Consider the following 16434-nt stretch of genomic DNA (forward strand, 5'->3'; position numbering starts at 1 on the left):
TCTGAGGGGCGGTTCTGGGGCAAGGAGGAGCAGCACTAGTGTGGTAGAGAGGAAATCCTCCTCAAAGTTCCAAGACAGAAAAGAGGGCTTGTGGTCACTCATAGATCAGACACAGGCCAGGAAAGGAGTAAACTCCTCACCCCTTATCATACCACCTTGGAAGAACTGAAAATTTACAGGTCCCTAGAAGTATCTCTGAAAACAGCTGTACAAACCCCTGAAGCTTGGGACAGTACATTCTCCATATTGGAAGCAGACCTCTACCTTAATAAAGGGTTTATAACTCAAATAATTGGCTGGGATCATGAGCAAAACTCACAAGGAGTGTCAGACCATGGAATCTTTAACAAATTCAAAGGCCTCCAAGAAAAATATGAATCAGTCCCAGGTCTTGGAATAGCTCAAAAAGGCTTTTGAGAAGCAAGTGAGAGAAGTAGAGGAAAAACTGGGAAGAGAAATGAGAGTGGTGCAAGAAAATCATGAAAAACAAGTCAATAGCTTGCTAAAGGAGACCCAAAAACATACTGAAGAAAATAATACCTTAAAAAATAGACTAACCCAAATGGGAAAAGAAGTCCAAAAAGCCAATGACGAGAAGAATGCCCTAAAAAGCAAAATTGGCCAAATGGAAAAAGTCCAAATGATTGCTGAAGTTCACTTCCTTAAAAATGAGAATGAAGCAAATGGAAGCTAGTGACTTTATGAGAAATCAAGACACTGTAAAACAAATCCAAAAGAATGAAAAATTAGAAAACAATGTGAAATATCTCATTGGAAAAATAACTGACCTGGAAAATAGATCCAGGAGAGATAATTTAAAAATTATTGGACTATCTGAAAGCCATGATCAAAAAAAGAGCCGAGACATCATCTTTCAAGAAACTATCAAGGAAAACTGCCTGGCAATTTTAGAACCAGAAGGCAAAATAGAAATTGAAAGAATCCACCAATCTCCTCCTGAAAGAAATCCCCAAAGGAAAACTCCTAGGAATGTTGTAGCCAAATTCCAGAGTTCCCAGGTCAAGGAGAAAATATTGCAAGTAGCCAGAAAGAAACAATTCAAGTACTGTGGAAACACAATCAGGATAACACAAGATTTAGCAGCTTCTAGATTAAGGGACCACAGGGCATGGAATATAATATTCCAGAGGGCAAAGGAGATAGGATTACAACTAAGAATCACCTACCCAGCAAAACTGAATATAATCCTTCAGGGGAAAATATGGTCATTCAGTGAAATAGAGGACTTTCAAGCATTCTTGATGAAAAGACCAGAGCTGATATAGAAAATTTGACTTTCAAATACAAGACTCAAGTGGAACATGAAGAGGTAAACAGGAAAGAGAAATCATAAGAGACTTATTAAGGTTGGACTGTTTACATTCCTGCATGGGAAGATGATATTTATAACTCATGAGACCTTTGTCAGTATTAGAGTAGTTGGAGGGAAAAAAATGATATTGTATATATATGTACATATGTATATATGTATATATATATATGTATATAGATATAGATATAGATAGATAGAGGGCACAGGGTGAGTTGAAGATAAAGGGGTCGTATCTGAAGAATAAAATTAAGGGGTGAAAGAAGACTATACTGGGAGGACAAAGGGAGACATAGAATAGGGTAATTTATCTCACAAAAAAAAACCCAACAGAATAGAATAGGCTCTTACAGTGGAGGGGAAACAGAGGAAGGTGAGAGAGAATGAGTGAATCTTATTCTCATAGGATTTGACTTAAGGAGGTAATAACATACACACTCAATTGGGTATGGAAATAGATCTTACCCTACAGGAAAATAGGGGGAGAAGGGTACAAGAGAGCAGGGGAATGATAGAGAGGAGGGCAGGTTGGGAAAGGGGGTAATCACAAGCAAACACTTCTGAGGAGGGACAGGGGCAAAAGAAAGAATAGAATAAATGGGGGTGGGGCGAGATAGGATTAAGGGAAATAGAGTTAGTTTTTCACAACATGACTACTATGGAAATGTTTTGCATAACTGCACATGTATAACCTATATTGAGTTGCTTACCTTTTCAATGAGGGTGGGTGGGGAGAGAGGAAGGGAGAAAATTTAGAACCCAAAGTTTTAAAAACACATGTTTAAAAAAATGTTTTCACATGCAACTGGAAAATAAGAAATATAGGAAATGGTGTACAGAAATCTATCCTGCCCTATAGGAAAGTAGAAGGGGAAGGGGATAAAAGAAGGGGGGGAGATACAGAAATGAGGGCAGACTAGGGGAAGAGATATTCAGAATTCATGCCATCTTGGGGTGGGGGAGGGGCAAGATGGGGTGAAAATTTGGAACTCAAAACTTTGTGGAAGTAAATGTTGAAAACTAAAAATAAATTATTTTAAAATTTAAAAAAATAAAAAAACTAACAATAAAAAAGCCCGACACAAGCAAAAAAATGATGACTACAGTTATTTATATGGACAGATATAAAATCCTTTTGATGTGGGTATGACAATAGTACAGAATGGAACCTACCTATGCCCTGGACTTTCAAAGTCACTTTTATTTTCTTATGCTTTCAGTATATACCATAGACCAAAGAATGAAATTCATCTTAAAGTATGTGATCTATTGTTAAAGTGTCTACTTCCTATAAATAATCCACTGTGATTTATTTGGATAAGTGGAGGCCTTCCTCTAGGCTGTTTGACATTCCAAGAGTACCAGTGCAATATTCAGGCTGTCCATCTCTTGTCTTTTGCTTCTATTGTATGACTAACCACCTCCATTTCCAGGCACACATTTCTTGGATGACATCCCTTGAAACTGCTTCTTATGTGAAAGGCATAAGAGAGAATAAGCCACAAGCTACTTATGCCCACTCTGTGTCTCACATTTCTTTTTCAGTTCTTGCAATATTAATTTAGAAGGTGCTTAATAACTTTTGGCCAAATGATTGATTGATTTTTCAGAGATTCAGAGGTCCATGATTCAAAGCCATATAGCGTTACATCTAGGCTAAAAAGTTAAGTTTTTAAGTCAGGTACCAACTTTTCATTATCAAAATTACTATAGAAATTCTCAAATGCAATCCAACTACATCTTTTTTATTTATTTGATTTCTCTCCCCATTTAGAATATTAACTCCTTGAAAACAGGGATTTTTTTTTACTTTGTATCTCCATCACTTTAGCATACTAACTGTCACATAGTTATCACTTAGTAAATGCCTTTTAATCGATTGATTGCTTCACTGATTGTAATAAAATACATTCCAAAGGCAAGGGGATTTCTTCTTTGAGAACATGTGAATTTATAAGAATTTTTCTTTATTTTTTTTAACTAGCAAACAGCTCTCTCCTATGTCCTTCTTACTGAAAAATTAAAAAAAAAACCATTTTGATAAAATAGACATAATCACAGATAATAAATATCTACATTAGCTATGTCTCAAAAAACATTCATCACAATCCTATTTCCTAAGTCCTTCACCTCTCTATCATGAGGTGGTAGCTTGTTTTATCATGGGTCCTCTGAATTGATTAGTGTTCTTAAACCTTAATAGATTTTTTTTAGCTAAAGCCTTTCCTTTCCTCAGGAAAGAAAAGATTACAGTTGGGATACAAAGAAGTGAAGCCAAGAACTGTTCTCTGACATGGCTAATAGCCAGAGAGTCATGATCCATGAACCTACTGTCCTGACCTGCTCTTCTCTTCCAATTATTGATTTGGTCCTGATGTTCCCATTGTCATCCGTACCTGAAAGTTCTTTCCCCTCTTCTTTCTAATCAAAATTCTGTGTAATTTTCAAGGGACATCACACATTTTCAATTTTATTATGAGTGATTTTACACCACAGACTACTCCAGACAAATCAACAAGCAAACATTTATTAAGTGGCTACTATATGTTTAGCATTCGTCCCACTGAACTCTTCCTCTGATCAACAATGAAAGAATTTACACCATTCATTTGACACTTGTCAAATACTACCTCAGCTTATTTAACATTTACATGTATATATGTTTCATCCATTAAATAGCAAGGGCCTGGAAGGCATGGAGAGTGTCTACTGCTTCTTTTTATTCATTTCAGTGCCTGGCATAATACTATTATCATAATAGGCAACTGATAAATATTTATTGACTAAGTATATATTTGCTTGTCTGAACTCCCTGGTATTTGAGTGTTACAATAGGCCCTGTTACAATTATGCTTTAATTTTTCTTCTATTTTTTTTTGCCCTTGGCAGGTGACAGCAAACGTCGTTTCAGTAACAGCCAGCCTTCAGTTACACTAGGCAGTCTCCTGGATGACCAGCACTGGCACTCAGTCCTCATTGAGCGGTTCAATAAGCAAGTGAACTTCACAGTGGACAAGGACACTCAACATTTCCGGGCAAAAGGAGATGGGGACTATTTGGACATTGATTATGAGGTGAGATGGGTTTCAGGTATCATTTACTTTGAATTTGCATGAAGTTAGATGAACTGGGCCTCAGCAACATGTATAAAGACATGGGCCAACACGGATATACACTAGTGGTGTGGAACTGAGAAAAATCATACTTTGTGGTATGGTTCACTTTGCATTCATATAAGGGGGAGGGGAACATGAAGGGAAAAGGGAGAAATAGAAAAAGAGACAGAGAAAGACAAAAGAGAGTGAAAAAAAGAGGGAGGAGAGAGGGATGGTGAATGGAGAGGGAAAGAGAGAGAGGGAGAGACAGAGAGAGAGAGAAGGACAGAGAGAGACCGAGAGATTGCTGAGAGTTGAAAGTAGGGAAGGAAAGGGTAAAAGGGTCCCTCATCTGCTTTGTCTTAATGATTTGGTTATTCGGCCTCTGTTTATTCATGAATAAAATTGAGGGGTTGAACTAGATGTGTACTCCAAGGTGCCTTTCCATTCTGTATTCTGTGATTATGGAATACACACACACACTACACATATATACACATACGTGCATGTATTCAATGAAGAACTGGGAGAATGGAGACAAACAAAAATCATCACAATCTAAAGTGTTCATTTGAGGCAATAGAGTCATCTTTTATGCATTCTCTCTATACATAAATACATGCATACAAATACACACACATGTACATCATGCATCAGGATAAGTGTATGTATCTATGTGGGGGGTGTTATTTTGTATGTATATGTGTGATTATTGTAAAACTGTGAGGAATTCGCTAGGAAATTTAAGGCAACAAAGTATAAAGAATAATTTGTTAATTCATCTGTAAATACACATTCACACATGCACAGATGTGTGTAAATACATATTCACAAATACATATAGGGACTCCAGAGTAATTAAATGATCAAAAACTACTTATAAAATTTATGAATTTGAATTTTATCTCAACTTTTCTTTCATTCACCTCTTAGAGAAAGATGCTAGCACGAAGTAAAGATGAAAATACATGAGCCTGCAGATTTGACAAGCTTTGCCAATCTACCTCTGAATAATTGAATGTTGATTTTAGTTTACAATAGACTTTTTTCCATCACTGTGAACAAAACCAAGGTTCAGGCTTAAGCCTAGTTTAACAGGCTATTGACAAAACATGTTATTTGCCTCTCTCACGAAGGACCTTGCCAATCTTTGACTGAAAGAATTCAGAACACAGATGGAATTGCTTGGGTTGTTAGTAATTGGAAGTTTAAAAAAATTGATTACTCTCTAGTGGATGTACTTGAATGATGAAATAAAAAAGGTACACATAGTATTGTGATTATGGTAAAACTGTGAAGAATCTACTAGGATACAGGGCAATACAGTATAAAGAATTCTCTGTTAAGTGTACCCATTAATTCAAGTTTTGTTCCTCAAATTCACTGGTAAAAATTCCTTGGGTTGTCTCATTTAATATATGCAAACTTATGTTCTCGTGTTTTTAGGAGTTCTGCTGATTTACCGTCTAGTGAATTTTAATGCTCAGGGAAATGAAGAACCATGATGTCATCCAATTTGATAAATTTGAACACGCTCTTTAGGGTGAGATTGCCACGAACCTCAGTCAGCATGCCTGACTTGCCTGGCATCACAAAAATAGGTTCCCTAGGCAAAGAAAAATATATCTTGCAAGTGCCATAAATCAGCTTCTTTTTTTGTGTGTGTCATGGAGTCCTTTGGCAAACTTAAAATAAAACAAAACAAACAAACAACAACAAAAACAAAACAACTCTTGACCCCTTTCACAATGATTTTAAATGCACAAAATAAACTAGAAAATTTTATATGAAAGACCAGTTGTATTTAAATGAAATTATATATATTTTTAAAAAGCAACTTACTGGGCCACAATATAAGAATCTCTACCATAAATAATGGCTCTCTCTGATTTAAAGAGTAAAAGTCTCATCTAGGATCTCAGGTAGTTTTAATCAGAGGAGGAGGAAAATGGATTAGATAGGTTATAATAGAATTAGTTATGTTAGAAGAGCAGAATTATATTAACTGAAAAAGACAGTTTGAATTTTAAGGTAGCATTGGATCTCTGTAGCTCTTGGAGAGGTGGTTCTTAAGGAAGCATGTTGTGAAGTGGAAAAACAATAAGTTAATTAGTCAATTAGTAAGTTAATTACAGAATCACAGACTTTGAGAATTAAGTGGGACCTCAGTGCCATTTAGTCAAACTCATATACAAAAAAAAAAAATCAAAATTAAATTCCCACTATAACATGCATCACAAATTGTTTTCCAAACTACTGAGACCTATTGGGAAAGGAAGTTTACCACCTAAAGAGGTAGCACTTTACACTATGGATATTTCTAATTATTTGAAAGTTTTCCTAAAGGCGGTCCTAAATTGACCTTTTTTGTAATGTCAATCCATTATTCCCTTCTGCCACCTGAGGCCAAACATAATGGGTATAGTTCTTCTTCTGCTTGGCAGGTCTTCAAATACATATAGACAACTATTATGCCACTTAGTGAGATTTCTCTAGGCTAAAAACTCCCATTTCCTCTAAGTGAACAGTTCTAGGAAGGCAGTGTCGTACAAGTGAAAGAATACCAACCCTGGCATTCGGCTGACCTGAGTTTTGATCTTGTCTCTGACTGCTTATCTGTGTGGTCTGTGGAAAATCCCTAACCTCCTTTCACCTCCATTTTCTTATCTATAAAATAAAGGCCTCTGAGATCCCTTCCTGCTCTAGATCTAAGTGCCTATGTTCTTAGTGCCTATTCCACTATTAACTGGCTTTGTGACCTTTGGAGGGTCACAAGTTCTCTGAAACTCAGTAGATTGCCTAAAATTGTTTAAATATTTCAGAAGGTCTTTGATTTCATCTCTGTTATTGCCCCCTCCCCTCAATAAATATCTCAGCCTCCTCAAGTTTAAGTACACAGTCTTTATAAGTTACAGAGGCAAGAAATAATAATCATCATCATCTGTGGTTTGGTTAACTTACCTATGCTGATTGTCAGAAGACAGATACACATCACAGGACCCATAATCAAAATGTTTTCAGGTTGGTAAAACCTGCCAGAGCTCATGGATATACTTGCATAGATTTTTGATAACCTTGAGTAACCTACAGGTTATAATGAGATAATGCAGTAACTTTTTAGCATAGGCCATCTATTGAAAGGGCATAATGATGGGTTATCCTAGTGAAGGCAAGCATTTGGATGAGATTAGCACTTAAGGTCCTTTCTAGCACTAACATCTATACTACTAAGATCCCTTCTGTGAATGAAGGAGTATCACTGTTAATAAAAGTATTTATATTCCAGCTAGAGACTGTGTGAGTAAACCCCTCCTTCTCGCTGGTAGAAATACTCATCACAAATAGGATATGATTCCAATGATTGCAGGCTGCTGGATTCAGGTCACAGATGTTCTTGTGGCATACTTTCTGAATGGATCCTAAACTATTCTGTATGTAGATTAATTGAATTCTGATGACCTACATTCCTTGTTAAAACTCCAGCTGCCTGTAAAAATATTTTGTAAAGAAAAATGAAGTCTTTCTTTCCCCCATCTCAAAGTGCTTTCTATTGTATTGGGGAAGCATTGGACAAAGAATGAAAAGACCTGGGTTCAAGTTCTGGATAAAACACTTAATAACCATATTACTTAACTTCAGTGGGCTACAGTTTCCACAGGCATAAAATAAAGAGAAGAGACTAGTGGCTCTCTGGTGTCCCTTGTAGCATGAACATACTAGGATTCTCCATGAAAATAAGTTGAATATTCACACTATATTGTGAAGTTGCCTGCAAATCAGTTGTTGAATACACCACTTAAAAAAGAAAGAAAAAGAAAAAAAAACACACTCCTCCCATCTTTATTATTTCTATTGATGGTGTCACTATCCTCTATGGTCACCAAGGCACAAAACCCCACTCATTTTTTTTTTACTTTTTACTTTTTACTCTTTTTTACTTTTTTACTTTTTGCTTTTTACTCTTCTCATTTTTAATCAGTTTAATTTTTAATCTTGTCAACTCTATGACAACAGTATCTCTGACACCTTCTTTCTCTTCTGCACTAAGAGAGTCATGCCTCTACTTCATACCACTTACCTAGCTAGATATAATGGTCAGTCTCTCTTTCCTGTTGCTCTCATTTCCGATGCATCCTTCCAAAAGGAGCCGTTGTCTTTCTAAAATACAGATAGAGTCATGCCACTGTTCTGCTCAGAAATCTTCAGTGATTTCATGTTTACTTTAACACAAAACCCAAACTCTGTAGCCTTGCATTTAGGGCTTTCTGCAAACTGGCTTCCACCTATTTATCTAGTTTTGTGTCAGTCTATTCCTTTCTCATGTACTCTATTTGAATAGCCAAATTAGTTTACTAACTGTTCCCAACCATATCCTGCCATCTCTACTCTTTGTATGCTTGAACAGATCTGAAATTCATTTTCTCCACAATCCTATCTGTTGAAATACCTCTCTTCCTGCCAGTCCTAGTTCTATGCCATGTCCTCTATGAATCCTTATCTGATCCCTTTCCTCAGCTAGAAGTAAACTCTCTGAGTTTTTCAAATTCTTTTTCAAAAGGAGATAGCATGATAAAGTAGAAAACAAAACAAAACAAAACAACAGCAGTTCTTGAGTCAAGGGACTTGAGTTCAAATCTTTCCTTGGATATCTACTACTTGTGAAGTCTCAAATATATCATTTAATTTCCCTGAGCTTTAGTTTCCTCATCTGTGACATGAAGAGGTTGGACTAGATAGGTACTGACATCTGTCCTGGCTTTTTTACTATGTTCCTATGAATGTTCTTTAATAGGATTTGGATTTTGAAACTATTGGAACATCTGGTTCAATTACTTTAATAGAACTGTGTTTGGTCATTTCCTTTGCTTTTATCACATTGTGTCTTGTGTGATACATCCTTGTGTACCTGTCATAGCTCTTCTTGTAGCTGGCAGTCCCCATGAAGGATAGGAACAGCATTCTTTTTCATCTTTATATCCTTATTAGTACCTATATAATGTTAAGAGGTCTTGGTCAGGGGTTCTTAATATGTAGTTCACAGACATTGAAGGGATCCACTGATAGATTTCAAGGTGTCTATGAACTTGGAATGATAAAAAAAATGGATCTTTATTTTCACTAGCCTCTAACTGAAATTTTTCATTTCCTTCAATTACATAAAAAAAAAGTTAAGCGAAGCAATTGGGGTTAAGTGACTTGCCCATTTCACACAGCTAGTAAGTGTCAAGAGTCTGGGCTGAGGTCGAATTTGAACTCAGGTCCTCCTGACTTCAGGGCCAGTGCTCTATCCACTGTGCCATCTAGCTGCCCAAAAAATATTTTTCTGAGAGGAATCCATAGACTTCACAAGACTGGCAAAGCAGTCTATGACCAAAATAAGAAAAAAAAAAGGTTAAGAACACCTTTTCTAGAGTAGGTCCCTAGAATTGTTGATGGGACCTTCTAAGACAGATTCATAGGTGAACACATTGAGAAGAGAAGCACGAGGCAGGGGCAGGGGACAGACATGAATGGGTTATCATCTGAATGCTTAGAAGGAGTGCCCACATTGATGAAATCACAAAGCCGTCTAAATGTCAGCATATCCACCTATCTTTTGAGTCTAATACAAGACCTTCCACATACTAGATGCTTACTAAATGTTAATTTGAATATGGTGAATTTGTATTGGGCATGCTCAGAAACCCTGTTTGGCAGGGCTATAATTCAAGTAAAATTGCTATAAACAAACTACTGTGAGATGCCAGAAAAGGATGAAATTTACTTCCTTACTCTGGATTTTATGAATCTAAATGAGACTCCCATGAATAGTCCCTAATCTGTTGCCTACCTTTAAAGTCCATATCGCTCCAATAAGACTTACCTGGTGTGCTTTAAGGAGCCCTTCTCATAGCATCCTCAAGGGATTAAAAAATAGGTAGGTATAATAAAAACCATTTATTTGGTGATTAAAATAACTACAGATTGCTAAGGAAACTGTTTCCTAGATAAGGCAGTAGAATAATTGATATTGATTCTTTAGACATTCATTTGTAAAGCTATAAGCAGAACTACTAGAGGATAACACTAAAAAATGATGAGAAAAGGGGTGATATTAGGAGGAATTCTTCTAAAGAAAATCTAGTCAATGTTAATACTGTGAGGTCTTGTCAGAATCCCTGGGACCCATTCCTGCATCTGCTACTGATTTTTGCTTAAACTTATATTACTTCATAGAAGGTTAGAGTTTCCAGAGATCATAAGGTCATATTTTACTCAAAGTAAAAGTGCAAAGATCACTGACAAAGTACTGGCTTTTTGTCAGTGTCTGAGTTCAAATCATGATTGTCCTGCATGCTGTCTGTGTTATCTTGTCATTTTTCTTCTCTGCATCTTGGTTTCCTCATATTAAAATGAAAGAATTGAATTGAGATTTTATTTATTTTTGTTTCATTTAAAAAATTTATTTAGTATTTTATTTTTCCCAGTTACATGTAAAAACAATTTTTAACATTCATTTTTAAAACTTTGAGTTCCAAATTCTCTCCCTTCTTCCCATCCCACGCTCTGTCATTGAGAAGGCAAGTGATTTAATATAGATTAGAGATGTGTAGTCATGCAAAACATTTCCATATTAGTCATGTTGTAAAAGAAAACATAGACAAAAAAACTCTCAAGAGAAATAAAGAAAGTAAAAAAAAAGTATACTTCAATCTGTATTCAGACACCATCAGTTCTTTCTCTGGGGATGGATAGCATTTTTTCATCAAAAATCCTTCAGTATTGTCTTGGATCTTTGTGTTGCTGAGAATAGCTAAGTCACTGACAGCTGATCATCTTACAGTATTACTCTTACTTTGTACATGGTATATTTCACTTTGCATCAGCTCAGGTAAGTCTTTCCAGGTTTTTCTCAAAGCATCCTGTTCATGATTTCTTATAGCACAATAGTATTCCATCATAACCACATACCACAATTTGTTCAGCCATTTCCCAATTTCTGGGTATCCCTTCAATTTCCAGTTCTTTGCCACCAGAAAAAAAAGCTGCTCTAAATATTTTTGTACATATATGTCCTTTTCCTTTTTGTTTCTTATCTACTTTGGAATATAGACCTAGTAGTGGTATTGCAAGGTCAAAGGGTAAGCATGGTTTTATAACTCTTAGGGCATGGTTCCAAATTGCTTTATGGAATGTTTGAATCAGTTCACAATTCCACAAGAGGTATATTAATTCCCAATTGCCCCACATGCCCTCCACTATTTGTAATTTTCCTTTTCTGTCCTATTAGCCAGTCTAACAGGTATAAGGTAGTATCTCAGAATTGTTTTAATTTTCATTTCTAAAATCAATATTAATATAGAGTATTTTTCATATGGCTATAGACAGTTTTGTTTGTTTCAACTGAAAACTGTTTATATCTTTGATCATTTATCAATTGGGGAATGGCTCTTATTTCTATAAATTTGACTCAGTTTTAGAAATGAGGCCTTTATTAGAGCAACTTGCTTCCATTTTTTTTTTCACGGTTGCTGTTACTAAACATTTCTCTCCATCCTACCCTCCCATTTATTCCATTCTCTCCCTCCTTTCACTCTGTCCTTCCTCAAAAATATTTTTCTTCTGACTACCCACTCCCCCAATCTGCCTTCCCCTCTATTACCCTCCCCCTCCTTCTCTTGTCTTCTTCTGCTCCTTCTTTCCTGTAGGGTAAGATAGATTTCTATACCAATTGAGTGTGTATACTATTCCCTCTTTGAGCTAATTCTGATAAGATTAAGGTTCATCCACTCCCTCTTATTCCCCCCCTTCCCCTCCACTGTAAAAACTTTTTCTTGCCTCTTTTATGTGAGAAAACTTACCCCATTCTACTTCCAACTTTCGCTTTCTCCCAGTACATTTGTCTCTCACCTCTTAATTTTATTTTTTAGATATCATCCTTTCATATTCAACTCATGCCTGTGTCCTCTGTCTATATGTACTCCTAAATGTCCTAATGATTGGAAAGTTCTTATGAGTTAGAAGTATCATCTTCCCATGTAGGATTGTAAACAGTTTAACCTTAGTATGATTTCCCTTTCCTTTTTACCTTTTTATGCTTCTCTTGAGTCTTGTCAAATTTTCTGTTCAGCTCTGGTCTTTTCATCAAGCATGCTTGAAAGTCTTCTATTTCATTGAATAACTGTTTTCCCCCCTGAAGGATTATGCTCAGTTTTTCTGGGTAAATGATTCTTGGTTGTAATCCTGGATCTTTAGCCCTCCAGAAATTTCTAAATTACCTCTCTTAGATCTGTTTTCCAGGTCAGTCTTTTTTTTTTTCCCAATGAGATATTTCAGTGTTATATTTTTTTTCATCCTTTTGGTTTTGTTTTATAATTTCTTGATTTCTCATAATGTCATTAGCTTCTATTTGCTCAATTTTAATTTTTAAGAAATAATTTTCTTCCATAAGCTTTTGTACCTCCTTTTCCATTTGGTCAATTCTACTTTTTAAGGAATTTTTCTCTTTAGTAAATTTTTGTATATCTTTTCCCCATTTGTCCAATTCTGCTTTTTAAAAGCAATCTTCTCTTCATTGCCTTTTTGTACCTCTTCTACCATTTGGCCTACTCTCTTGTTTAAGTTGTTGTTTCTTTAGTATATTTTTTCCTCCTTTACCAAGCTGCTGACTCATTTTTTTCATGATTTTCTTTCACCACTCTTCTTGATTTTCCCTCTGCGTATCTTAACTTGCTTTTCAAAATCCTTTTTGAGCTCTTCCATGGCCTGAGACCAATTCATAATTTTCTTGGTGGCTTTGCGTGTAGGAGCTTTCACTTTGTTATCTTCTGAGTGTGTGTTTTGATCTTCCTTGTCACCATATTTGTTTTAATTTTTATATTGTCAGTATTATCTATGTTTCTATTGTCAGAATTACTTTTTCTGTCATTTGCTCATTTTCCCAGACTATATCTTGACTTTTAAATCTTTGTTAAAGGAGGGCTCTGCTTCCATGGTGAAGGACACACTGTCCCAAACTTCAGGAGTTTTGTGCAGCTGTTTTCAGAGATATTTCTAGGGACCTGTAAGTTTTCAGTTCTTCTAAGGTAGTATGATCTAAGTTGAGGTCTATTAACTGCTCTCCTGGTCTGTACTCCGGTCTGTGAGTGACCATAAGCACTCTTTTCTGCCCTGTAACTGTGACGAGGGTCCCTACTTCACTGTGGCCACAAGCTCTGGTGTGCTCCAGGAACTTTTTATGGCATTATTTAATAGTGTTCAGAGTGGTTTTGGGGAGAGCTCAGGCATATCACTGCCTTTTTTCTGCCATCTTGGCTGAGTTTTTATTTAAAGCACTCTTGTTTTGACATTGATAAAAATAAAGTCCAAAGAAGGCAAATAGTTTGTCAAAGGTAACAAAACGGCATAAACCAAAATGGCCATAAACCCTTATTTTGACTCAAAATCTCATACTCTACTACAATGGGGAACTGAAATTTTGTATAGTCTAAATTTCACATTTTAGTTATGAAGAAACTGCAGTCCAATGGGGTGACATGAGTGACACAAAGTAGCTAAAAATCACAATGTCAATTAATGGCTTAATATTTTACCATGAAGCAAGGAACAGAAAACTTTCCTTACTTATGTTGCACATGCAGGAAGGATCTGTGTCTTCTTAAAAAAATCTTCATGTGGAAAGTAAGTGACTTGCCTAGCTAGTAAGTATTTGAGGCAGGATTTGAAAGCAGGTTGTCTGACTCCAAGCTCAGAAGTCTATCTATTATGTCATGTTGCCTTATAATGTAAGCAAGTACAGAAATATTGGAAAATGCAACACTCTCTAAATTAGTATATTTATGCAATACCACAGCAATCAAACTGCTGAAGTATTACTTTATAGAACTAAAAACAATAATACAGCTTTTATGGAGGAGAAAAAAAAGAATAAGATTCTAAAGAGAAATAATAAAAATAAATGAGAAGAAAGGTTTAGTAGTGCCTGTTCTCAAAATATACTATGAAGTGGTTATTATTAAAACAATTTTATATTACTGAAGAAATAGATCAGTCAGTGTAACAGTTTATGTACATAACATACAGAAACAAATGTATCAAATACCTAATATTTGATAAACCCAGAGACCGCAAGTATTGGGATAAAGACTTACAATTTGACAGAAACTACTGGGGAAATCAGATAGCAGTATGGGGAAAAAATAGATTTAGACCAATACCTCACATCTTATACAAAAAAAAGCTCCAAATGGACACATGATGTACAGAGAAAAAGTCACATGATGAACAAATTAGAAAAACATGGGAAAATACTAATAAGAACTATGGGTTACAAAAAAGTTCATGACCATACAAGGACTAGAGAGGATTATAAAGAATAAAATGTATAATTTAATTACCTAAAGATATTGGACAAGGTGTTTAACTGCCCTTGTAATGAACCTGTGTACATTTAAAAAGCCTATCTATATTTAAAGAAGTTGGCTCTTCTATGACTGATTTGCATTCTGTTCCCAGGTTCACATTCAAAATTTTTTCATCTGCCTCTAGGTGAAGGACTACATTGCAGTAATGCATTATAGCTACCAGGGAAACAGTTAATTAGAAGTAAATTTTGTTCCTTTTTAAAGTTATGAAAGAGGATGTCTGTCATATAGGAAGATCTTGGAAAATTATGTCATTTAATGTTGATATATGTATATTTATGCATCCATATACTATGAACATGTGTATTAATATACAAACCTATAGAGTACATATGTATACATGTATCTCATTTGCATGTGTATATTTATTGTATACATGTATATATATCATAGTTAAAGAAAGAAACATGTGTGAACATCAAAAGCTAGAAAAAATTTTTTAAAAACTTGAGGAATTCATGATAATTAATTATTAAAAAATGAGTGGGGGAGATTAGAATGAAAAAATTGAACATTCCTGGGTAACACTGATAAATTATCGAGTCCTCATTGAATTAATAAATATTTAATAAGTAGTACTTATGTAAAACTTAAAAGTTTGTAAAGTGCTTTATAAATGTTATCTCATTTTATCCTCACAACACCCGAGGAAATATGTACTATTATTTTTTACCATTTTATAGATGAAAGGCAATAACTGAGGCAATTGAGGATTTAGTGACTTGCCCAAGGTCACATAGCTAACAAGTGTCTGAGGTTGAAATTGGACTGGTCTTTTTTTGACTCACAACCCAGCACTTTATCCACACTCTACCTAACTCACATATTAATGTTTAGCATTGTGCTAGATACTATGGTTGTTTGGGTGGCAGGGAAAGAATTCAAAAGAAGCATAGAACTATAGCCTAACTCATAAGGACCCTACAATCTAGCTAAGGATATGAGACTTCTCCAGTACTTCAGTGGGCCTATGGTCTTATTGATGTGAGTACTCCAATGGAACTGTATTATTGATTACAGTTCATCCTTCTTTTCTCATCCTGTATGACTGTCACTGATGACCTCCTGTAAATACTTAACACTAGTTCCACCAAAAGACTAGAGGACTTGTTCTATGTCTGAACAATAAAGAAGTGCCTGGACTCTCCATTGGTTATCTCTTAATCTCACTCCTTTTCTAGATTAACCTCCTTTTCTAGATGTATGTTTCTTTAATGACATCCTTTTTTGCTACTTCTTTGGCACAGTGTATCATTGGTAATGTGTTGCAGGATACAAATGCCCATGGTGTGCCTTTGGGGTATCTCAAATATTAATTATTTGAAGATGTATAGTATCAATGGATGAATATTTATTTAAGAGAAGACTAATATACCTTAAATATCTAGTGGATGAGTCTGTAGATAATGAGATGTCAATTAAATGGTATACAAAGTTAATTTGAAGAGTCAGGAAAGGGAAAAATCAAAGTGAACTAGAATGGTTAAGAAAGACTTCATGTAGGTTGTTCTAGGCTCTGAAAGATGAGCAGAATAAGTGTAGATGAGGAGATGGGAAAACTTTATAGGTGAAGAGGATATGTAATGATTAGAAACATTATATTCCC

The 16434-nt window shown here is 35.4% G+C and overlaps 1 protein-coding gene across 1 annotated transcript in view; it reads left to right on the top strand.

Moving 5' to 3' along the window:
- Positions 1-16434, top strand: part of CNTNAP5 (contactin associated protein like 5) — an 880169-nt gene that overhangs the window by 404401 nt on the left and 459334 nt on the right. Inside the window, exon 6 of the mRNA XM_027854715.1 lies at positions 4220-4404. Coding sequence (XP_027710516.1) covers positions 4220-4404 — 185 coding nt within the window. The remainder of the gene's footprint in view (positions 1-4219; positions 4405-16434) is intronic.

The sequence above is a fragment of the Vombatus ursinus genome, unplaced genomic scaffold (genome assembly GCF_900497805.2).
Source record: "Vombatus ursinus unplaced genomic scaffold, bare-nosed wombat genome assembly UNPS02010548.1, whole genome shotgun sequence".
Taxonomy (NCBI): domain Eukaryota; kingdom Metazoa; phylum Chordata; class Mammalia; order Diprotodontia; family Vombatidae; genus Vombatus; species Vombatus ursinus.